The sequence below is a fragment of the Ceratotherium simum genome, chromosome 18, assembly GCF_057802395.1.
Source record: "Ceratotherium simum simum isolate JZ-2026a chromosome 18, ASM5780239v1, whole genome shotgun sequence".
Lineage (NCBI taxonomy): Eukaryota > Metazoa > Chordata > Mammalia > Perissodactyla > Rhinocerotidae > Ceratotherium > Ceratotherium simum.
In genome coordinates this window covers 56,831,756-56,851,874 of record NC_141917.1, presented here as the reverse complement: position 1 = coordinate 56,851,874, position 20,119 = coordinate 56,831,756, and the positions used below count along the sequence as shown (strand labels likewise).

Genomic DNA, 20,119 nt, shown 5'->3' with positions numbered 1-20,119 from the left:
TGGGGCATGCGTTGCACGTCTGCTTTAGGCATTTACTGTGTGCCAAAGACAAGACGGATGCCCTTGAGGATAGGGATGTGGCTTCCCCCATATTGGCATTTCCTTAAGGATCAGCATCTCCTCCTGGGAACTAAGGACTAGTCACTGACCTGCTGGGCTCCCCTTGTGACCACTGACCTGCTGACCGCCAGCCTGCTGTGCCTGCTAAGCATCTCGTGACAGCAGTAAAGGGACATTTCCATCATATGTGACACATGCTCTTTGTTCTGAGACGGTAAGTAACCACCCTGTACACCCCACTTCTTGGGTTCCCTCCACTTCCTTCAGTCCTCAGATCTGGCCATAATAAAGTCACCTCAATTTTGATTTATAGATTGATTATGGATTATTTGTGTCGACACCCCTGTAATACAAGACAGATTAACGAGAAAAACAGAGTTTACGAACATGTACCTCCTGTATACATGTGAGATACCCAGGAAAACTGAGTAAAATGCCCCAAAATGGCCTAAGCCACCACCTTAAACACCATCTTCAGCAAAAGACGAAAGATGTTGGGGGGTCCGCCAGCTTTATTGAGGTGTAATTGACGAAACTGCACATATTGAAGGTGTGCAATGTGATGATCAGATATAGTCACTTTGTGACCTGAGGACCACCATGCAGGGAGTTGACCCCTCCGTCCCCTCACGTGGTCGCCTCTGTGTGTGGCGAGAGGCTGCAGCCCCGATGGCTTCGCAGCTGTCCGTTCACAACAGGGCGCCAGCCCGCCGGCCGCCACGCTGTGCGCGAAAGCCAGAGCCGCAGCAGGGCTCGTGGCCAGGGAATCTGTGCCCCTCCCACGTGTCTCCATTCCCCGCCCCTCGGCCCCAGGCAGCCACGTTCTTCTGTTTCTACCAGCGTGACTTTTCCAGATTCCACACACAAGTGAGAGCATCCGGTCTCTGTCTTCATCTGGTTTAGTTCACTGAGCGCAGTGTCCTCCAGGTTCACCCGTGTCGTCACAAACGACAGGATTTCCTCCTATTTTATGGGTCAGTATTTGAGTTCTCCCTTCTGTTAAAAATCACCTCAAAGACCTTCCTTGGCAGGTCTCATTGGACTTGCCCTAATTATTGACACAGTGCAGCTGGTGTTCAGTTTGCTTTGCTGGAATCTTCTGTAAGGAATCGCAGGTTGGACTTTAAAAGCCTCTATCATCGACTAACTGCACTGGGAGAAATTCCCCCAGGTTTCACCGGCAGTATTCATGCCTTTTGGTAAATTCCTCTCTTCTTGATGTCCCCAGAATGTCACAGGATCTCGGTCAGCCAGGCTCGACCTGTAAGACCAACCTGCCAGCCAGGTACCGGCCGGGTTTCCTGCGAGGCCTTGGGCAGCATTGGCTCTCAGGAGTCAAACTTGGTCTCTTGAAACCGGCGGGTGAAACCGCACACGCAGGTCTCTCTTCCAGGAGGGCAGCTTCCCTCCGCCTGCCTGCAGAGTGGACTGGACGTGTAACTCGATTCCAAAGAGGACAAGTGACATCACCACTCGCTGTGGAGTAGAGATGCCAGCACAGCACCAGAACCGCGGACTGGTGCGCGGCACCACTGCAAGTCACAGGTGTGTTACGGGCCCCCGAGACACACAGAGAGGACCCTCCACCCTGCGGGCTCCCCCCGAGACAGGAACCCAAGTCTGACCTCACCCAACCCCCGACTGAGGGGCAGTCTACAAAATACCTGACCGGTGCTGTTCAACCTATCAAGGTCGTGAAAAACAAGGAAACCCCAAGCAGGTGTCACAGACCAGAGGAGACCAAGGACAGGTGATGACTAAAGGCAACTTGGTGGGATCCCGGCCAGGTTAGCATTTTAGCGAACAACTGGCATCATGACTGATAACACCGAGCTGTGTCGCCCGACCCCAGGCAGTGCACCCGCAAGAAAGTGAGGACAGCAGCGTGTCATGACCGTGAGGGCACTGCCAGTCCCCCTTCATGACACGACTCGGTGATCATGCCTGCAGAATCCCTTCTGGAATATAGCGTAACAGCATATTCACAGTCCATCAAATTTGCAAGGCCCGCCCACCCCCCCGGCAGGTGCACAGCTCGGTGAGCAAGCGCGCGGATTGTCGCCCCCGAGCCCGCCCTTCACAGCTGCTGATGCAGACGCTCCGCACACTCACTCACTCGGTGGGAAGTGAAGGCCTTTCTGAGTTACAGACAAACACGCAGACACAGAGGTTACCGCTTCAATTCTAAAACTTCAGCCACAGGTCAAGAGGAAACACGGGGTAGGGCAGGTAAAATTTAGAATTTGATTTTGGGAAGTTAGTCAAAAAATGTCAAAGATTTGAACGCTTGATTAAATAGGATGACAGATTACTATGAAACAATACTTAGTTACCCATTTCACTAAAGGGACAATGAAAGATTTTAAAGGCAAATACAGTAAATTACATAGTTGAAAAAAAAACACCTTAGTTCTTTTAATATTGAGAAGACTCAGTTTTCCTACATATTTAAAGACGTGATAGAGACAACACTTTGATAAAACACAGAATCTTTTGTTTTCTATGTGAATTACTTAACAGGTAAAGAAAAATATTTTACAATAATTTAAGATAATTGTGTCCTTTAACAGAGGAAGAAAATCAAATTCTAGTTTTGCACAGGCACACTATTGATATTAAAGCTCATTGTTAAAGCTCTTATAACAAATCCATTTAATTTTTGCCAGCTTGACCACATAAGATAAGATTTTCTCTCTTGCTTTCTCCCTCTCCAACTTTCTATATCCATTTAGGTTGTTGTCATGTTTTTCTTATTTTGAAACAGTCTTTAAATACCCTTAAACTAGGACAAAATTACTCTCCTTTCCTCTTCACAAGAATGCATCCTTCACACTTCATGCTTTTCCTGCCAAAAACACATCTTGGGGCCGGCCGGGTGGGAGAGCAGTTAAGTTCACATGCTCCACTTTGGCAGCCCGGGGTTCTCAGGTTAGGGTCCCGGGCAAGGACCTACACACCGCTCCTCAAGCCATGCTGTGGCAGCATCCCACATACAAAATAGAGGAAGATGGGCACGGATGTTAGCTCAGGGACAATCTTCTTCGCCAAAAAAATAAAAATAAAAAACACATCTTATTTTCCTGGCATACTTTGTGTAAGAGTCTTTTCTGTACCCTTATTATTCATAATAGTTTCATTTACTTATATTTATTGTAATTCATAACCCTAATTTCTGGTGAAAACTAGGAAGCAACCAATTGTAAACTGTAGACAGACCAACATTTATGTCAAATACATCCCAACATTCTGTAGTAAATTAGAAAATTTATGAACACACCATTTCACAGTTTCTAGAGACACACGCTTCCTTATAGCAGTTTTTCAATGTGGCAAAGGACATGTTGACTAACCTAAATATCTTTAGTCTCTATGTAAAAATTAAGAAGCCAAGGAGATAACCTTATGTTTAGTAATTAATATTTCAGTATTTTATCTTATTTGTAAATGATCTAGATAGTCAATGAACATCCATCATTTAACCTTAGTGTAACTTTAATGCTTCCAGTATTCAAAAAGCTTTTAAAACTATTTTTTTGTGTGTGAGGAAGATCAGCCCTGAGCTAACATCCACGCCAATCCTCCTCCTTTTGCTGAGGAAGACCGGCTCTGAGCTAACATCTGTGCCCATCTGCCTCCACTGTACATGGGGCGCCCCACAGCGTGGTCTGACGAGCGGTGCGTTGGTCGGCACCCGGGGTCCAAACCTGCGAACCCCTGGCCGCAGCAGCTGAGCGCGCGCACTTAACCGCTCCGCCCCCCGGCCGCCCGCCATTTTAAAACTATTTTTAAGCAGACATATTATAAAACGTAATTATTGTTGAAAAGTTCACTTATAAACTTTTATCCCACTTATGTTTGTTTAACTTACTTGTTTTTAACAATTATGCTTAGATTACTCACGAAAATTTCATGAGTCATTAAATAGCATCATCTTAAGTTATTTTTCTTGTCGACAAATCAGGCAGGTATCAAAAGTCACAGAAGCAAAGAAACTAAAAAGTTCAGTGTATGACTTTCTCTCTTTTTTTGTTTGTTTTTTGTTTACTATTGAGTTTGCTATACATCAAGCCCTTCACTTTTATTGTCTGTTTTGTTCTTAGGTTGAATTTGTAGTTTTATCATCTTAAACGTCTAGTAGAGATAACAAGCTTGTTTGACTAATCTTAATTTATATAAGCACTTTTTTTAAAAACGCCAATTAAATAGAGCTCTTTTACAAGCTAATTTTTAGTAATACCTTCTGGAGGTAGAAAAATATTACATACATATATAGACACACATAAGCATAGAGACAGATGCCAACAGAGATCTTAAAGGTTTTATTTTTAAATTTTAGCCATAATGCAGGTATAAGAATACAAAACTCATTAGTTAAGAAAAAAAATAGTCGGATCCATCTGACAGATGGAACAAGTTACTAATATTGGCAAAGAAGACTTTTAAGATTTTTCACTTGCCAGTTTGTTTCCAAATAGCCCTCTGAGTACATAGTTCCATTTTAGCTTAGGAGAGAAGGCCTTGAAAATAGTTCCTGAAGGTCCAGGCTCTGACTATCAGCCTTCAGTTAGGCCAATTTCTGACCATAGAGTTCCTTTTAAAAAAAAAAAATCGTTTCAAATATCTTATTGTCAGGTTTCAGCGTGGACAAACAGTCGATTTTCCTGGCAGTATTGAACTCCTTTCTTTTCTTTTTTTAACCGAAAGTATATCTATTCCGAGTGATTCAAAACCAAAACCAATCAGCCTTTTATGACTTAACATGGATGCAAGAGGTGTCCTCAAAGAGAGTGAAAAGACGCAGCCCTCTCAGGACCCGGAGCCACTCCCAAAGAAAGCCAAAAGAAGGAAAGACTCTGGGCCGGCCCTGTGGCTTGGTGGTTAAGTGCGCGTGCTGCAATGCTGGTGGCCCGGGTTCGGATCCCGGGTGCGCATCGAGGCACCACTTCTCCGTCCATCCTGAGGCCAAGTCCCACATACAGCAACTAGAAGGATGTGCAGCTATGACATACAACTATCTACTGGGGCTTTGGGGGGAAAAAATAAAATAAATAAAAAATCTTTAAAAAAAAAAGAAGGAAAGACTCAGACGATGCCCCCAAGAGCTGCCAACAGTAGTCAATAGGCCCCCGGCCATAAATGGGGTGCAGCCCACATTTCCGTCTGGCCATCTACATATTCTCGGGGCTCCTAACCTGACAGGTGGTCACCTGCGCGTCTGTGCGCCCCAGCAGACAGAAAGCCAAGCCAAGCTCTCAGCACACAAAAGGAGACAAACAGGAAAGCAGGAGCGGTCGCTGGGACGGAAGGATCCACAATGGGTACCTAAGACCAGATTCACAGGAGCTACAATCCAAAGAACTAATCCTTACAAATGCTTTTCTCTTGCCAATCTGAACCCAGAAAGAAAATGAAAAGGAGAAATTTTTACCATCCTCTCTCAACTGGGCAATGCAGACAGAGATCTGGGAGCCTGACAAGGCAGGAGTTTTTACCTTCTGCCGGCGTAGTCAGGTCCCGGGGTCTCTCAGCTGCAGACGCCGCAGCCAGCAGTGTTTCAGCCAGTGCGAGCCCACCCTCGTCACCAGAAACAGGGGGAGGTGAAAGGTTCCTTCACCTTCCTAGGGTCTCCAGATGAGATTCACACAAGGCAGGCTGACAGGAGAAAAGCATACAAACTCTATTTACATGTACAGGAGAGCTCCCACAAGAAAAATGGAGACCCAAATTAGTGATTAGGCCTAAGTGCTTATTTACTAGGTTGAACAAAGAGTGCTAACTGTGGAAAAGTAATTAAAATATATGGGGAGACCGAAGTAAGATAAGGGTTATTCTAAGGAGGTCTGTACAGATTTCTCTCCGCCTCAACTCCTCATCTTTGGTGCTAAGAGTATTTCTCCCTCCTGGTACAGGGAGGGCATCTTTCCCATGCGAATTTTATCTCCCACTTTCAGGAAGAAAACGGAAGGTCAGCGTGCTCCTTTGCATCTTGCTGTTTTTCAAGTGCCTTGACCTCAAAATCAACCTGCCAGAGCAGTGTCAACTTAAAAGCAAATTTGCCTGTTATTTCCTCTCAAAATGAGTTTATTCAGGAACAGCTAAGAGAAATGCAATGCTGGACTCTCCCACTATGGCAAACCATAGGCAAACTCCGAAAAGAAAGAAGGGGAGCTGCTTTTATAGAGAAACACGGGAGTAGGGCGGGGCTGTTCTAAATGAAAATCCATTGGGGGGAAGTAGCAGTTCAGAGCTGCAGCGTTTCTCATTGGCTGAGCTGTGATGCTTCTCATTGGCTGAGCTGCAGCATTTCTCATTGGCTGGGCTGTTGCCAGGTGGGGACAGAAATCTTCCTTCAGTAGTAAAGCAGTTTTACTTCCTGTCAGGAATACAAAGGTCCATCTCTTCCTGTTTGGTGTAATTGGCTGTGTGTGATAGGGTGTGAGACCTCCCCAAACAAGCAAGCCTTCTGGCCTCCGATTTAGTTAAGGTTTCTTTTGTTAATTTTCACAGCGGCATATTTTGGGGTGGCACGTCTTAAACTCCTTCAACAGAAATGCACAAAATCACAGGTCCGGATATCAAAAGCTGTTCTTCCTGGTGGGCAATAAATTCATTTTTTTTATTTCTTATTGAAGTACAGTTGACATTCAATATTATATTAGTTTCAGGTGTACAACATAGTGATTCAACATTATTTACATTACGAAATAATCATCATGGAAAGTCTAGTTACCATCTGTCAGTATGCAAAGCTCTTACAATATTATTGACTATATTCTCTATGCTGTACATTACATCCCTGTGACTTATTTGTTTTATAACTGGAATTTTGTACCTCTTAATCCCCTTCACCTATTTCACCCATCCCCCTACCCCCAGGTGGGCACTAAATTCTTAATTGATCCTCCATTGTCTCTGAGCCAGCAACCAGTAACCCATCAACAGAGATTGCCAAATGGTCCGACTATAAAGCCAAATGCCCAATCCCTGATGCCACCAATGCTGGTGACATTATCCATCATAAAATTGATACCAGCTCAACACAAGGTTGACATGAGGGAAGCCATGTCGTAGAAAACAAGCCCTATTGTAAGTTTGAATGACCTCTGACACACTAACACAGCTGGATCTGCACCCTCCAGGAGATCTAACTGCTCTGTGGATTTTATGACCCCTGCTTGTGCATGTACCTTCCAGCTGTGATAAGATGATAACTTTGTTCTTTTGAGTTCCTTAGGAAAGTGATGACCCCCAGACAGAGAGTCTATCTGGTGTGGCCACTCCCATCTGTAACACCGGAGGCTCAACATTCCTAACCCCCTCCCCGGTAACCCACTGGCCTATATAACTGCTTCAAGATTCTGTGCCCCCTTAAGATGTTCTTTAGGACACTACTCCTCCCATCTTCCAATTTGCTAGCTTATCACTTAATAAAATGCCCTTTCCCTGCCACCATCTTGCCTCTTGACGATTTGCTTTTGTCTTGCCGTGAGTAGATCTGGCCCTTTGTGCAGTAACAAAAGCATCAAAAACAAGGCACAAGTTTACAGAGAGAAAACAAAAATGAGAAAAACAGAGAACCAGTAAAATTCTCTTACCCCTTTGGAGTTGCCAGGGCTTTGGCCACCATGAAATGCACTTGTCTGTTGACAAAGTTTACCTGACTCTGTCTCGTGAATTATAATTTTTTTTTTAAAGATTTTATTTATTTATTTTTTCCCTCCAAAGCTCCAGTAGACAGCTGCACGCCATAGCTGCACATTCTTCTAGTTGCTGTATGTGGGACGCGGCCTCAGCATGGCCAGAGAAGCGGTGCATTGGTGCGCGCCCGGGATCCGATCCCGGGCCGCCAGCAGCGGAGTGCACACGCTTAACCGCTAAGCCACAGGGCCGGCCTCGTGAATTATAATTTAACTTGCTCCCCTTTTAACCATTTTGAAGCTTTTCCACCCAGATGAAGTAGAGTCTGGAGCCTGGAACCCCAGGCTGAGGTGCTGGACAGCAATAGGAAATGCGGAAGGATAATTTTCCAAACAAAGGTCCAATCATAACCCTCATACAGATGTAAACATGAGCACGCGTTAAAGATCATTGTTAACTCTTTCACGAGGAGAACTGGCCAGGTGTTAAAACCATTTCAAAGGAGACCAAAACAGCAGACAAATCAGGAATGCTAAAATGAACGTACAGAGGGCCAGCCAGGGGGAGTAGTGGTTAAGTCCACGTGCTCCGCTTCAGTGGCCAGGGCTTCGCAGGTGTGCATGCTGGGCACAGACCTGCGCCACTCATCAAGCCATGGTGTGGCGGCATCCCACATACCAAATAGAGGAAGATTAGCTCAGGGCCAATCCTCCTCAAGCAAAAAGAGGAGGATTGGCAACAGGTGTTAGCTCAGAGCCACTCTTCCTCAAAAAAAAGAATGTGCAAATTAAGGCAAAAATAATGGGGGGGGGGGAGTGTCCCTCCCTCTGGCAGAATTCACTTGCATGTCTACAGCCAAAAATTATTTTTTGTTATCAGTTGTAACTAGAGAGTTTATAAAACATCTCCCATAGAATCAGAATTAGAAAACCCTAAAACTCTAAATTAGTAATACAGGGCAATTTTTTTTTTGTAAAGGACTATATAGTAAACAGTTTAGTTTTTGCAGGTCATACAGTCTTTGTTGCAGCTACTCATTGCAGTGAGGGAGTAGACAACACGGAAACAAATGGGCATGGCTGTGTTCCAGCAAAGGTTTATTTATGCCTACTGATATTTGAATTTCACACAATTTTCACGTCACAGAATATTATTCTTATTTCCACCACCACCACCCCGCCCCCGACCTTTTAAAATATGTAAGAAACATGCTTAGGTCATGAGACTCACAAAAACAGGCAGTGACAGGATTTGGCCCACGGGCCATAGTTTGCGATACCGTGCTCCCGTAGGTAATGCACAGATTTCCGTTGAAATTCACATTTTCGGGCCGGCCCCGTGGCTTGGTGGTTAAGTGAGCGTGCTCCACTGCTGGCGACCCGGGTTCGGATCCCGGGCTCGCACCGACGTGCTGCTTCTCTGGCCATGCTGAGGCCGCGTCCCACATACAGCAACTAGAAGGATGTGCAGCTGTGACACACAACTATCTACTGGGGCTTTGGGGGGAAAAAATAAATAAATAAAATCTTTAAAAAAAAAAAAATTCACATTTTCTCCTCCAGGAACTCAGGAGGTAAAATGAAGATATAATTGTTCCTGCAGCAGCACAAAGTTGCTGTGAAATGACTTAATGCACGTAATGTGCCCGGAACAGTGTCTAACGTTTTAATAATTATTATTATTCTGGAACTGAGGTCTCACACCCAGCTAAAGTCAGGACCAAGGTCAACGTCGAAACCAGGCTCCAAGTGGGCTGCGCGCGCAGCAGAACTGGAGCCCCGCCCCCACCCTCGTAAGTCTTCGCCGGACCGGACTTCCGCTCGGGCCGCTGTCATGGCTACAGGCCAGACCCCTTCTCAGCAATTCCGGGAGGATCTGGAAATCTGGAGGCCAGCTCGAGAGAGCGCGGTAACTGTCGAGACTGGCCATCTCAACACGGGGCGGACGAGAGCCAGTGATTTGCCGGCGGAACGTGGTCTGCGATTGGCCAGCGCCGTCCGGGGTTGGCGGCTAAGAGAGCGGACGGTTGCCCGTTGGCCGGCGTGGAGAGGGCGGGGCCCCCAGGGCTGCGCGTCGACGGCCGGCGCGTAAGGCGCGGCGTGCTGCCTCGCTCGGCGACGGGCCCGGGGATGGGATGCCGGTCTTTTATTGGCGAATTCCGCTCGGGGCGGGCCAAGTGGAACGTCGAGCGGTCAGCGATTGGCCGGCGCGGCTGGCGGCGGGCATGCAGACCGCGAAGACAGCGTGCGATTGGCCGGCATGGGCGGGGCGGCCGGCGCCCTGGTTCCTGCGCCCCGGCGGGCGATGGCGGCCGGCGGCTGGCGCTGGCTGCGTGGCCTCTGGGCCGCGGGGCAGCCCCTGTTCCAAGGCCGTGCGCTGCTCGTCACCAACACGCTGGGCTGCGGCACTCTCATGGCAGCCGGGGACGGCGCGCGCCAGTCCTGGGAGATCCGCGCCCGGCCCGGCCAGAAGTTCGACCCCCGGCGCTCAGGTGAGGAGACCGGCGCTGCTGGCCTTTGACGCCGGAGGACCTTTGACCCCGACCTCAGATTCGGAGACCTCAGCCGGGCCCGCCAACCGTGACCCCTGACCCGTGGCCTCAGTTCCCGGCAGGACCCTTGACCTCCACGTGCACCCTAGAGCGTGATAGCCCCTCCCCGGGTCTCGGTCCCCTCCCGCTCAGGGGTCTCCATCCCACCCCACCTCACCCTGTCTCGGTCCCCTCCGCTCGGGGGTCTCCAACCCTCTCATTCCATCCTCTATCCATTCCCTCCCACTCGGGGGTCTCCATCCCACCCAACCACCCCCCGGGTCCGCTTCCCTGGGCCCCCTCGTCCGCTCCCCTGGCTTCCCTGTTGTCAAGGGCGCAGCGCCCTGGACAGCGCCCTGGACCGGCCAGCCTGGGGTCGCGTGCTCGTCTCACACTTCCTTACCCGCTGTGCCTCAGTTTCCTCCTTTGGGAAGGGGTCATGGTAGAACCCCCCCCCCGCAGGGTGGTGAGGGAAGGAGGTAAGAAGATCTGAGAGGAGCCCCTGGCGGGGTCAGGCTTACCCAGGTCTGAGCCAGGGAGGGAGTGGATTGGGGGTTTGCCCGCCTGACGCCCCTGACTCTTCGGGCGCCCTCAGCGAGCATGTTTGCGGTGGGCTGCAGCATGGGCCCCTTCCTGCACTACTGGTACCTCTGGCTGGACCGCCTGCTCCCCGCGTCCGGCCTCCGCGGCCTCCCCAACGTCCTCAGGAAGGTCCTCGTGGACCAGCTGGTGGCCTCTCCCCTGCTGGGCGTCTGGTACTTCTTGGGTAAGGAGCCCTCTGCGCTTGGGCTTGGCCCCTCGTAGGTCAGGAGGGGCAGAGCCAGCTTTGTGTTAAGAGTGTTGAGGTGCACTTCAGATGTGTCTCCTGTGTGGGTGGCCCTGGACTGGGCGCCAGGTCACAGTGGTGACCGGATAGACCCGGTGGGGGCGGGCGTGAGTGGCAGAATCACAGACAATGGTGGAAAGTGTAGAAGGGGCGAGGACAGTGTCTCATGGGGCTGTCTTGGGCAGTGGTTGGGAGGGCTTCCCAAAGAAGAGGACACTCAGCCGAGACTTGAAGAAGGAGCCAGCAGGCGGGAGGAACAGCCCATGGAAAGGCCCTAAGGCTGAAGGAAGAGTTGCTGGGGCCAGGACGATTGCTGGGTTTGATGGGGCGCAGTGAGCCCCGCGCTTGGCTCGTTCCCCACCCCCAGGCTCGGTTCTGCATGGATGAAGGGCAGGTAGTGAAGCAGCCTAGCTTCGGGAAGGGTGTCGCCTTCCTTTGGAGCAACTGTTTAGAACCTCTCTCCCTCACTGGGACCACTTGTTCTGTGTCGTGTCCCCACACCGGCCACCCTGCTGGGCCGCCTTTCCCCCATCAAGGCTTCTGAGCATCCTGGTTCCTCGGCCTGGGACACTCCGTCCTTCAGAGGTCCTGTCCCGCCGCGCCGTCATCGGGACTCCGCAGCCTCTGACATCCTCATTTCTTGGTTTCCTTCCCAGGCCTTGGCTGCCTGGAGGGCCAGACCCTGGATGAGAGCTGCCAGGAGCTGCGGGACAAGTTCTGGGAATTCTACAAGGTGGGCGTGCCCGCGGGGACAAGTTCTGGGAATTCTACAAGGTGGGCGTGCCCGCAGGCCACGCCCGCGCGCTAGCCCCGACCCCGCAACCACTGGCCACGCCCAGGTCCCTCCAGGCCCCCGCCCCTCACCTCACTCCGCCCCGCCCCGCAGGCCGACTGGTGCGTGTGGCCCGCTGCGCAGCTGGTGAACTTCCTCTTCGTGCCTGCCCCGTTCCGAGTCACCTACATCAACGGCCTGACGCTGGGCTGGGACACATACCTCTCCTACCTGAAGTACCGGGTGAGCGCGGTGGGCGGCCCAGGCCCCCAGGGGACTCCTCAGGGGCCACACGAGGGCAGTACAACCATCCTCCAGGGTGAGGGCCTCCTGTGCCCACGACACCCGCACCCCACGGTGGGCAGACAGGGAGCTGACGGCCAAGAGGGTTCAGACTGAGCCTAGCTCTGCTGTGATGTGACCTTGGGTCCCTGCCACCTCTGTCCAGGGAGGCTGACGCCAGCCCTGGGACAGATGGAGGAGGGCTGGGTGAGGAGGGGCCTAATGGGGTGTTTGACCACACCCTCTTGTGCAGACAGACCCTGGGCCCCCAGGCGCCCCCAGGCTGCGGGGCCCTGGGCACCATGCAGGCTGAGCTGCCCCACTCCCCGACCGGATGCCAGACAGGGCAAGACTGACCCCCAGCTGACCATCCGCCTGGGCAGGAAGGGGACCGGGCCCCACAGCAGGCCAAGTCAGGGTCCTGGGCTGAGTCCAGCCTCACCCCAATCCCTGGGCCCCTGGCTGGGTTGCCCACTACCCGGCCTCAGTTTCCCCATCTGGAACACAACCATGAAGATGGAGTCATCTCCACCCTTCTCACCAGGAGCCTCAGCGACCAGTGACGGAGATGTCCCATGCTCAGCATGGCGCCCCAGCCAGTCCCAAGCCCCAACCCCTCAATACTGCTATGGGCTCCCCCACGCCCTGGGTCCCAGGTGGGGAAGTGACCTGTCCCCTCAGCAGAGCCTGCCTGGAGTCGCTCGCGGGCTCTGGGGCCATAGGCAGGGCCAGGCAGCCTGCGGTCTCCTCCTCTGTCACGGACTGTGGAGATTCTATTAAATTCTCTCTGTGACTGAAAACCTTGTGGGTGACCACAGCCAGCGCTGGGCCGGCGCTCGTAGAGACACGGCGTCGTCCATTCGCTTTATTGGGGGTGTGTAGTGTTGTCATGACATCTCCTGGGGGGGTGGGGGGTCACATTTGACACTCATGACATCAGAACAGGTCTGGTGGGGGGGGGTCCCAGGGTGGTGAGTACCCACACAGCAGCACCCCCCCTCCAAAAAAAGGTAAAACTGGGGTCCAGGAGCCAGGCAGGCGGTTGCCTAGCTTTGACCCACCCGTGGTCCACGATGAGATGCCCACAGCGGCCTCTGCCTACTGGGTCACAGCCAAGGGGCTGGCAGGCCTGGCCACCTCCCATCACCCAATCAGCCTGCCCTGGGGTGTCATCTGCCCCCCTCTTCAAAACCTATAACTGTTGATGGGGGTAAATTAAAAAAAAGTTGGGGTCTCGAGAGGAGAGTGAGCGGTGAGTTCACAGGGCCACGACACGCCATGGCAGAGTGGGGACAGGGGTGTATGTACAGGGTGGGGCATGGGTGGGTGGGGCGCCCGAGCCCCTGGGGGACATCTCCAATAAATAAATAAATAGCTACGATAATAAATAAGGTGACGGGCCACGCTGGGGCAGGGGTCTCACACCGCCGTCGGTGGGGGCCGGGTCAGACCCCGGGAGGGTGGGGCGCAGGGCAGGTCTCAGCAGGCGCAGTCCTGGTGTGGGGGCGCCTGCTGGTCCGTGAGCTGGGGGCCCTGCTTGGTGCCGGTGACCGCGGGGTCGGCCGTGTCCAACGACTCGGACATCTTCTCGCAGATGACGTCCACCAGGCGCTCAAAGGTCTGCTTGACATTAATGTTGTCCTTGGCACTTGCCTCAAAGAACTCGAACCCTGCGGTCACAGACAGGAAGGGTGAGGGCCCTGGTACTCCCACTCGCAGAGAGCTCTGAGGCCAGGAAACAACCGGAGATTCCCAGTGCCGACTGCACGATGAAGGCACTGACAAGTCCCGTGAGGAAGCAACATTGGACTGGGTCAGCCCTGTATTTCCTGCACTTCTTTCTCTACCTAAAACTGTGCCCTTTTCATTGTCTTCAGGGCTCTGGCAAGACCCACTTCCCTGCTCTCACCCTCCATCCTAGCCCCATGCATTGGCCCTGGCAGCACCTACACTCACATCCAGCCGTGCCCTCCCTTGCTCACACACACTCCATGGTTCCCTATTGCCCTCAGCATGTGGTTCAGGCCACATTTCCTCCAAGTGATCCCTCGTATTCCAGCCGTGTAAAATTATTTGCCAAAACACACAGGATGTTTCCCACCTCTGGCCTTTGCCTAAGCTGTTTCCTCTGCCTGAAAGACCACCCTTTCTTCAAGCACCAGATGCAGTGCCCCACCTCCCCCAGGAAGTCATATCTACAGCAGGCAGAGCCTGGCTCTCCCAGTCCAAGTCCCTCCCTCTACCCCACAAGACTGGAGGCCTCTTGGGGGCCCAGCAACTCCCAGCACGAGGCTAGGCCGTGAAGGTTTCAGAATGAATCAGTAACTTCTGCATAGTGAACTCCTACGAAGCCACCCAGATCTACCTCAGATGGCTCCTGGATCAAGGCCAGTTTGCAGGAAGTGAATTGTCTAGATTCGAACCCAGGCCCTGTCCTGGCTTTGCTGTGGGGCGGGGGGTGTCCCCTCCCTGCAGGGCCTGTCTCCCTTTTCTAGCCTGTAGGTGTCCAGCCCTGCTGGGCACTCACCCAGGTGGTCAGCCAGCTGCCGGCCGCGTTCTGATGACACCACCCGCTCGTCCTCCATGTCACACTTGTTCCCCACCAGCAGCACCTGGGCATTGTCCCACGAGTAGGTCTTGATCTGGGTTGACCTGGGGTGACGTGAGGGTTAGGCCTTGGAGGGTCCCAGCTCCACCCTCCTGCCTCGTCTGCCCCTCGCTCAGCCCTCCAGCCCCCACCTCCCCGCTACCCCGACCGTGGCTGGCGCCATGCCTCCTCGCAGCCTTTGTCTGGCCGGGAGCACTCTCCTCTCTCCTGGTGTCTGCTCGAGCGGGCCCCTGATTGTGGAAATGCCTCTTTAACAGCCTCTCCCACCCTTCCCAGATCCCTGCCCCCCAGAGAGAGGAATTTTTCCCTCCTCTGCAAATTCACAAATTTTCCTAAAATTTACCATTACTGCTGGACAACAAATATAACTGTTTATATCCTCTGGCCTGTGCAAACCATCCTTATGTTTTCTGTCCACCCCCCATATTTTTTTTCCTATATGTTTACAGTTTCATTTTCTACCTGAAATCCTTTCTTCTCATTATTTTGAGCTGGTGCCACCCTGTTTTAATAAGTATAGATTGACAGCAGGGCTGGGACCCCCAATATTGTCATTTACATTCCTGCCAGGGGGGCTGGGGCTCCCTCATCTTGGCCTGTGCCCCAGGCTGTGCACCAAGCCTGGCTTAGAAGATGGTCTGCGGGGTCCGCCCGGTGGCGCAAGCAGTTAAGTGTGCGCGCTCCACTGCAGCGGCCCGGGGTTCGCCGGTTTGGATCCCGGGCACGTACCGACGCACCACTTGTCAAGCCATGCTGTGGCAGCGTCCCATAAAAAGTGGAGGAAGATGGTCATGTTAGCCCAGGGCCAGTCTTCCTCAGCCAAAAAAGAGGAGGATTGGCAGATGTTAGCTCAGGGCTGATCTTCCTCACAAAAAAAAAAAAAGAAGAAGAAGATGGTCTGAGCGGGGATGGGGGTGTGCTCACCAGTCCTGCACAGCATTGAAAGACTCCTCGTTGGTGATGTCGTACATGAGGATGAAGCCCATGGCGCCCCGGTAGTAGGCTGTGGTGATGGTCCGGTACCGCTCTTGCCCTGCTGTGTCCTGGGGAAGAAGAGCAGGAGGTCAGAGAGGACCCACATGTAAGCTCCTCAGAGTAGAAATGAGCTCTGAGATCGTCCAGTCCAGCCCCCAAGAGGGCCAGAGAGGAGCAGGGGCTCGCCCAGAGGCACAGTGGGTCAGGGAAAGTGAGCAGCCCTTGCGCCAAGAACGTGGTGCTCCATCATCCTACAGAGTCTGTTACCTGCAGAATCGTTCCCGCATTCATTCAACTCACATACACTGGGCGCTGACCAGTGCCACACTCGGCACTGGGCACTGAGGACACAGCTGATAACAAAATGGACGGAAATCCCTGCCCTTGTGGAACCGACATCCCAGTGCAGGAAAGACAGCAAACACGTGCAAAGGAAGAAAACAGATCCATCTTTGGAGAGGGGTAAGGGCTGCGGAGGAAGATAGAGCCGAGCGAGGATGGGCAGTGTGGGCTGGGGCGCGGCTGAAAATCCCGGCGGAGGTAAGGAAGGGCTGTGTGGGCCTGGGGGAAGACTGTCCAGGTGGAGGGCACGGCCTGTCACAGGCCCTGAAGCTGGGCTGTGCCAGCATGTTTGAGGGACGGTGAGGAGCTGAGGAGAGGCAGGGAGCAGACGGGGGAGGGGCAGGGACAGCCCAAGCGGGCCTGCTGGGCCAGGAGAGGGCTGCGGGCAGAGAAGGGATGGTTGTGACAGGATTTAATGGGCTCCCTCAGGCCAGGGAACCCTGGGGATGAGGCTGGGAGCCAAGCTTCAGTAAAACTTCACACAGACTCACATGAAAGAACTTGAAGATGGGGAAACTGAGGCACCAGGCCAAGTGATGCTCCCAAGGAAGGGTAGGAAAGGACGAAGGATTTGCTCCTGCCCTACCCCTGGAGAGCACCAATTAGGCGCAGATGGGAGAACAGATGCACTCTCTTCTATGTCTCTAGCCCGTGGTACACAGTAAGTGCCTAATAAATGCCTAGCACGTGCATGGATGAATGCAGACAGCAAAGAGATAGGTCAAGCTGGGGCCGCTTTTCCGGGGAGCCAGACTGACGGAGCCAGGAACCCCCGGCCGGACCCACCCAGATCTGCAGCTTGATCCTCTTGTCGTTGCGGTAGATGGTCTTGACCTTGAAGTCGATGCCCACGGTGCTGACGAAGGCGGGGGTGAAGGAGTCGTCCGCGTAGCGGAAGAGGAAAGACGTCTTGCCCACGCTGCTGTTGCCGATGATGAGGATCTTGAACATGTAGTCGAAGTTCTGGTCCGAGGACTCCTTCTGCCCGTAGCGCGAGTCTGTGGCGGACGCCATCTGGGGGTGCGGGGGCGTAGGCGGGCGTGAGGGGTCTCCCTCCATCCCCAACCGCCCAGGCCCAGGCACAGGACGGAGAGAACCCCAGAGCTCCAGAGAGCCCATCAGGAGCCCCAGGACCTACGGTGGGACCCACCGCAGAGGGCGGGCGTGCAGTGACCTTGAAAGGCGAGAGGTTTCAGGGGAGAAGCTCAGAGCGACGGGGATGGGGACACCCCTGCAGCCCCCTCCAGCAGACCTGAGCCCAGGTCGGGCTGTAACCCTAAACCCTACCGCGCAGAGACGGGTGACTGCGGCCGGCCCCGCCCCCCATCAATCATACATGTTCCTCAGAACACAGCCACGCGGGCACACGTGCACACTCGTGTACAGTCCCGCGGGGACGCGCGTCAGCAGCCCTCCTTCCCCCAGACTCCCAGGCTGGGAGAGCTCCGGCTGAAGAGGCTGCATCACGTGACAGGGGCGGGGTGTGCACACGTCAGGGCACACACTCACCCGCACATGCGAGTGCACATATGAGCGTCGGACACAGTCGGTGCACAGGACAGAGACGCAGGCACCTGTCTGCACACCTAAATGCATACACAAATGTGCAAACCCACCGTGCGCACGGCGCCCTCCACCCATGCAGGCGTGTAGACGTTACCCACACGGGCACGCATCCTCGTGCACGTAGGCACCCGGCCGTGCACGCACACGCACAGTCCACGCGTCTCCCTCCACACGCGTGCAGCACGCACACACTTGGGTCGGACCCCCACGGGGTCACACGAGCATGCCCTGGCACACAAACAAGGGTACACACAGACCCGCCGGCACAGGCGGACGCGCACACGCGTGTGCACACCACGCGCACGCGCACGCACAGAGCCTCCCGCGCGCACAGCTTCCCGCAAGGCATTCGCCTCCCCTCCCCCTCCGCCGCAGAGCCGGGGGTGGGGGGGTGGGAGTGGTGAGGATCCGGCAGGTAGGGGAAGCCGGGGCCCTACCTCTCCCAGACCCGCGACCGCCGCATCCTTCCCCGCCATTTAACCCTCGCCAACCTCTTCCCCCACCCCCGCCAGCCCATCAGTCAAATGAAGGTTATGTAGGTGCTCGAAGCGAAGCGAACCGGGCCGCCCGGGAGCTCACCTTGCCCTGCACCGATGCAGTGGCGACCCCAGCGGCGGCGACTTTTTGTTAGCGGCGGTGACGGGGCCCCGTGCTCTGATGTGGGGCTGCGCGGCAGCGGCGGCGGCGGCGGCTCAGGCCCCTGCAGTCCGCGGTGACGTCCTGCAAAGAGCGGGGCGGGGCCTCACATGCAGATGTTGCCGTGACGCCATCCTGAGGCGGAGCCGCGCATAGCGATGTGGCCCACTGACGCGCTCAGAGCTGGGGGGCGGGGCTCCCGCGCAGATGGACATGCAAATGGGGCGGGGCCCAGCGTGCGCACCCAGTAGCGGGCGGGGGCGGTGCAGGCGGGGAGGATCGCCTGCCGGCTCCGCCTCTCTTTCGTGTTACGGAGGCGTGGCTGTGCGGCGCCTTCTCACTGGCTTCAGTGCTTGAGCGACGGACTGAATAGCCAATAGAGGTCGTCACTCTCTTCTCCTGTCCAATGGTGGCTTCTGAGTGGTTGAAGAGCCGACAGGTTGAGGCCTTGGCCGAGCGTGGGTCTTCAGGGCACGTTCCCCTTCCCCGCCCCCGCCCACCTCCGGTCAGGGACTGCAGCGGCCGCCGTCCGGGCTTAGGTGCTGTGACCTCTCGTTAAAAGCCCCCTACTTCCAATTTCAAAAGAGAGGAACAGAGGTCCGAGAGATGCTCCATGTCCCCTATTTATGGGGTTCAAATAAGTACGAAAGAACAAAAAGAGTAAATAGAGGTCAAGAGAGACCCGTCCAATTTCTGAGATGTAAATCCCGCAAAGAGAGCCCGGCTGGTAGCTGCTCCACCCTGTTTCTCAGACAAAAAAGGAGCAAGAGGAAATAGGAGTCCAGAGAGCCACCCCTCCTCATCAGTTCCCAGAAAAAAGGAAGGGGCTGGCGGGCGCTCCGGGAACCCCTCCCCTCCGTGCGCCCCATTTTCCAGAGAAAAATTCAAAGAAAAGGCGGAAGGAGGGCAGAAAAGGGTCTGTCCCCTAAAGCCCCAGAGCCTGCGGTTACAGGAAGGGTCCGAGCGAGGTTCAAAGACCCAACAATAAAGACGCGGGATGGGACGTGCTGTACCCACCCCAGATCCTGAGTCCAAAGGCGGGACGGAGAGACCCCTCCTCCATCCTGGGGAAACAAGACTCAGAGATGGAGATTTTGGGGACTGAGTTGCTCCATCGTTTATTCCCCCAAGTCTTAAAGGGGTAAAGTTAGAATTGAGGGGGGCTCGGGAGAGTGAGACCCGGGCCCCCATCCTAGGTCCCTGCCCCCCGACTCCTGTCCCCAGACCCGGCAGGGGCGGGGTGCGGCCCCAGGAGAATGCTGACCGCCCCCATTCCTCCCCAGCAGGCAGGGATGGAGCGGGGGGCGGGGGCCGGGCCTCGTCCTGGTTATAGAAGGCTCTCCAGCTGCGGAGGCGCCGGGAGACCAGAATAACTTCTCGCCTCGAGGCCGCCCCCGCCCCCAGCGCCCTGGAAGCGCAGGGACGTCGCTCCCGCTCCGCTTGCATTTGGGAAATCTATTTTTTCTAAGGCTAACGTTGTCCTTCTCCCCCACTTGGACTATCGAAGTACCACGAACCCACCGCAAAGAATTGGGAAAATGACATAAAAAATAGATGAAAGTAAATCCACCACAGTCTCCCCCCACGCAGAGACCGGCAGTGGAGTCCCCGCTCTGGGTGGGGCCCCAAGCGCGGCTGGTCCGCCCCGGCCGCGGCCCCTTGGCGGTGAGGTCGTGCGAGGCCGCTCAGCTCCCCGACCGCCCTAATGCAGGCTTCCTCGGGCTTTGTACGCGGATGGCGCTCGGAAGTCCCTACTCGTTTTTTCTCATGGGGAGAAAGCCCACAACAACGTGCACCAGCTTCTGCACAGACGACTTTGTATTTTAAAACAAAAATAATGGAAGGCCTATGTTGTTAAGAATCAGCATTCGGCTCTGGAATTAG

General features: G+C 54.1%; 2 protein-coding genes across 9 annotated transcripts; one reads left to right on the top strand and one right to left on the bottom strand.

The window, feature by feature from the left end:
* Positions 1-9,529: 9,529 nt before the first annotated feature.
* Positions 9,530-12,908, top strand: MPV17L2 (MPV17 mitochondrial inner membrane protein like 2). 8 transcript variants are annotated; one of them, XR_015555135.1, is made up of 5 exons: positions 9,530-10,189; positions 10,849-10,994; positions 11,711-11,828; positions 11,941-12,069; positions 12,366-12,512. XR_015555135.1 is itself a non-coding variant. In XM_087443523.1 (5 exons), exons 1-5 carry the CDS (start codon positions 9,828-9,830, stop codon positions 12,462-12,464), a joined length of 813 nt encoding a protein of 270 aa, XP_087299649.1. In that variant the 5' UTR covers positions 9,541-9,827; the 3' UTR covers positions 12,465-12,611. The 8 variants fall into 8 exon arrangements, 5 of the variants coding, with proteins under 5 accessions (XP_087299649.1, XP_087299650.1, XP_087299648.1 ...); XR_015555134.1 differs by lacking the exon at positions 12,366-12,512 and adding an exon at positions 12,653-12,799 and having other exon boundaries at positions 9,531-10,189; XR_015555133.1 differs by having other exon boundaries at positions 9,531-10,189; positions 12,362-12,508.
* A 51-nt stretch (positions 12,909-12,959) lies between these two features.
* On the bottom strand, positions 12,960-18,285 carry RAB3A (RAB3A, member RAS oncogene family). The gene is made up of 5 exons (XM_014781740.2): positions 18,179-18,285; positions 16,820-17,047; positions 15,641-15,759; positions 14,636-14,760; positions 12,960-13,778 (listed from the first exon to the last, which is right to left on the bottom strand). Exons 2-5 carry the CDS (start codon positions 17,045-17,047, stop codon positions 13,588-13,590), a joined length of 663 nt encoding a protein of 220 aa, XP_014637226.1. The 5' UTR covers positions 18,179-18,285; the 3' UTR covers positions 12,960-13,587.
* Between the last annotated feature and the right edge of the window lie 1,834 nt (positions 18,286-20,119).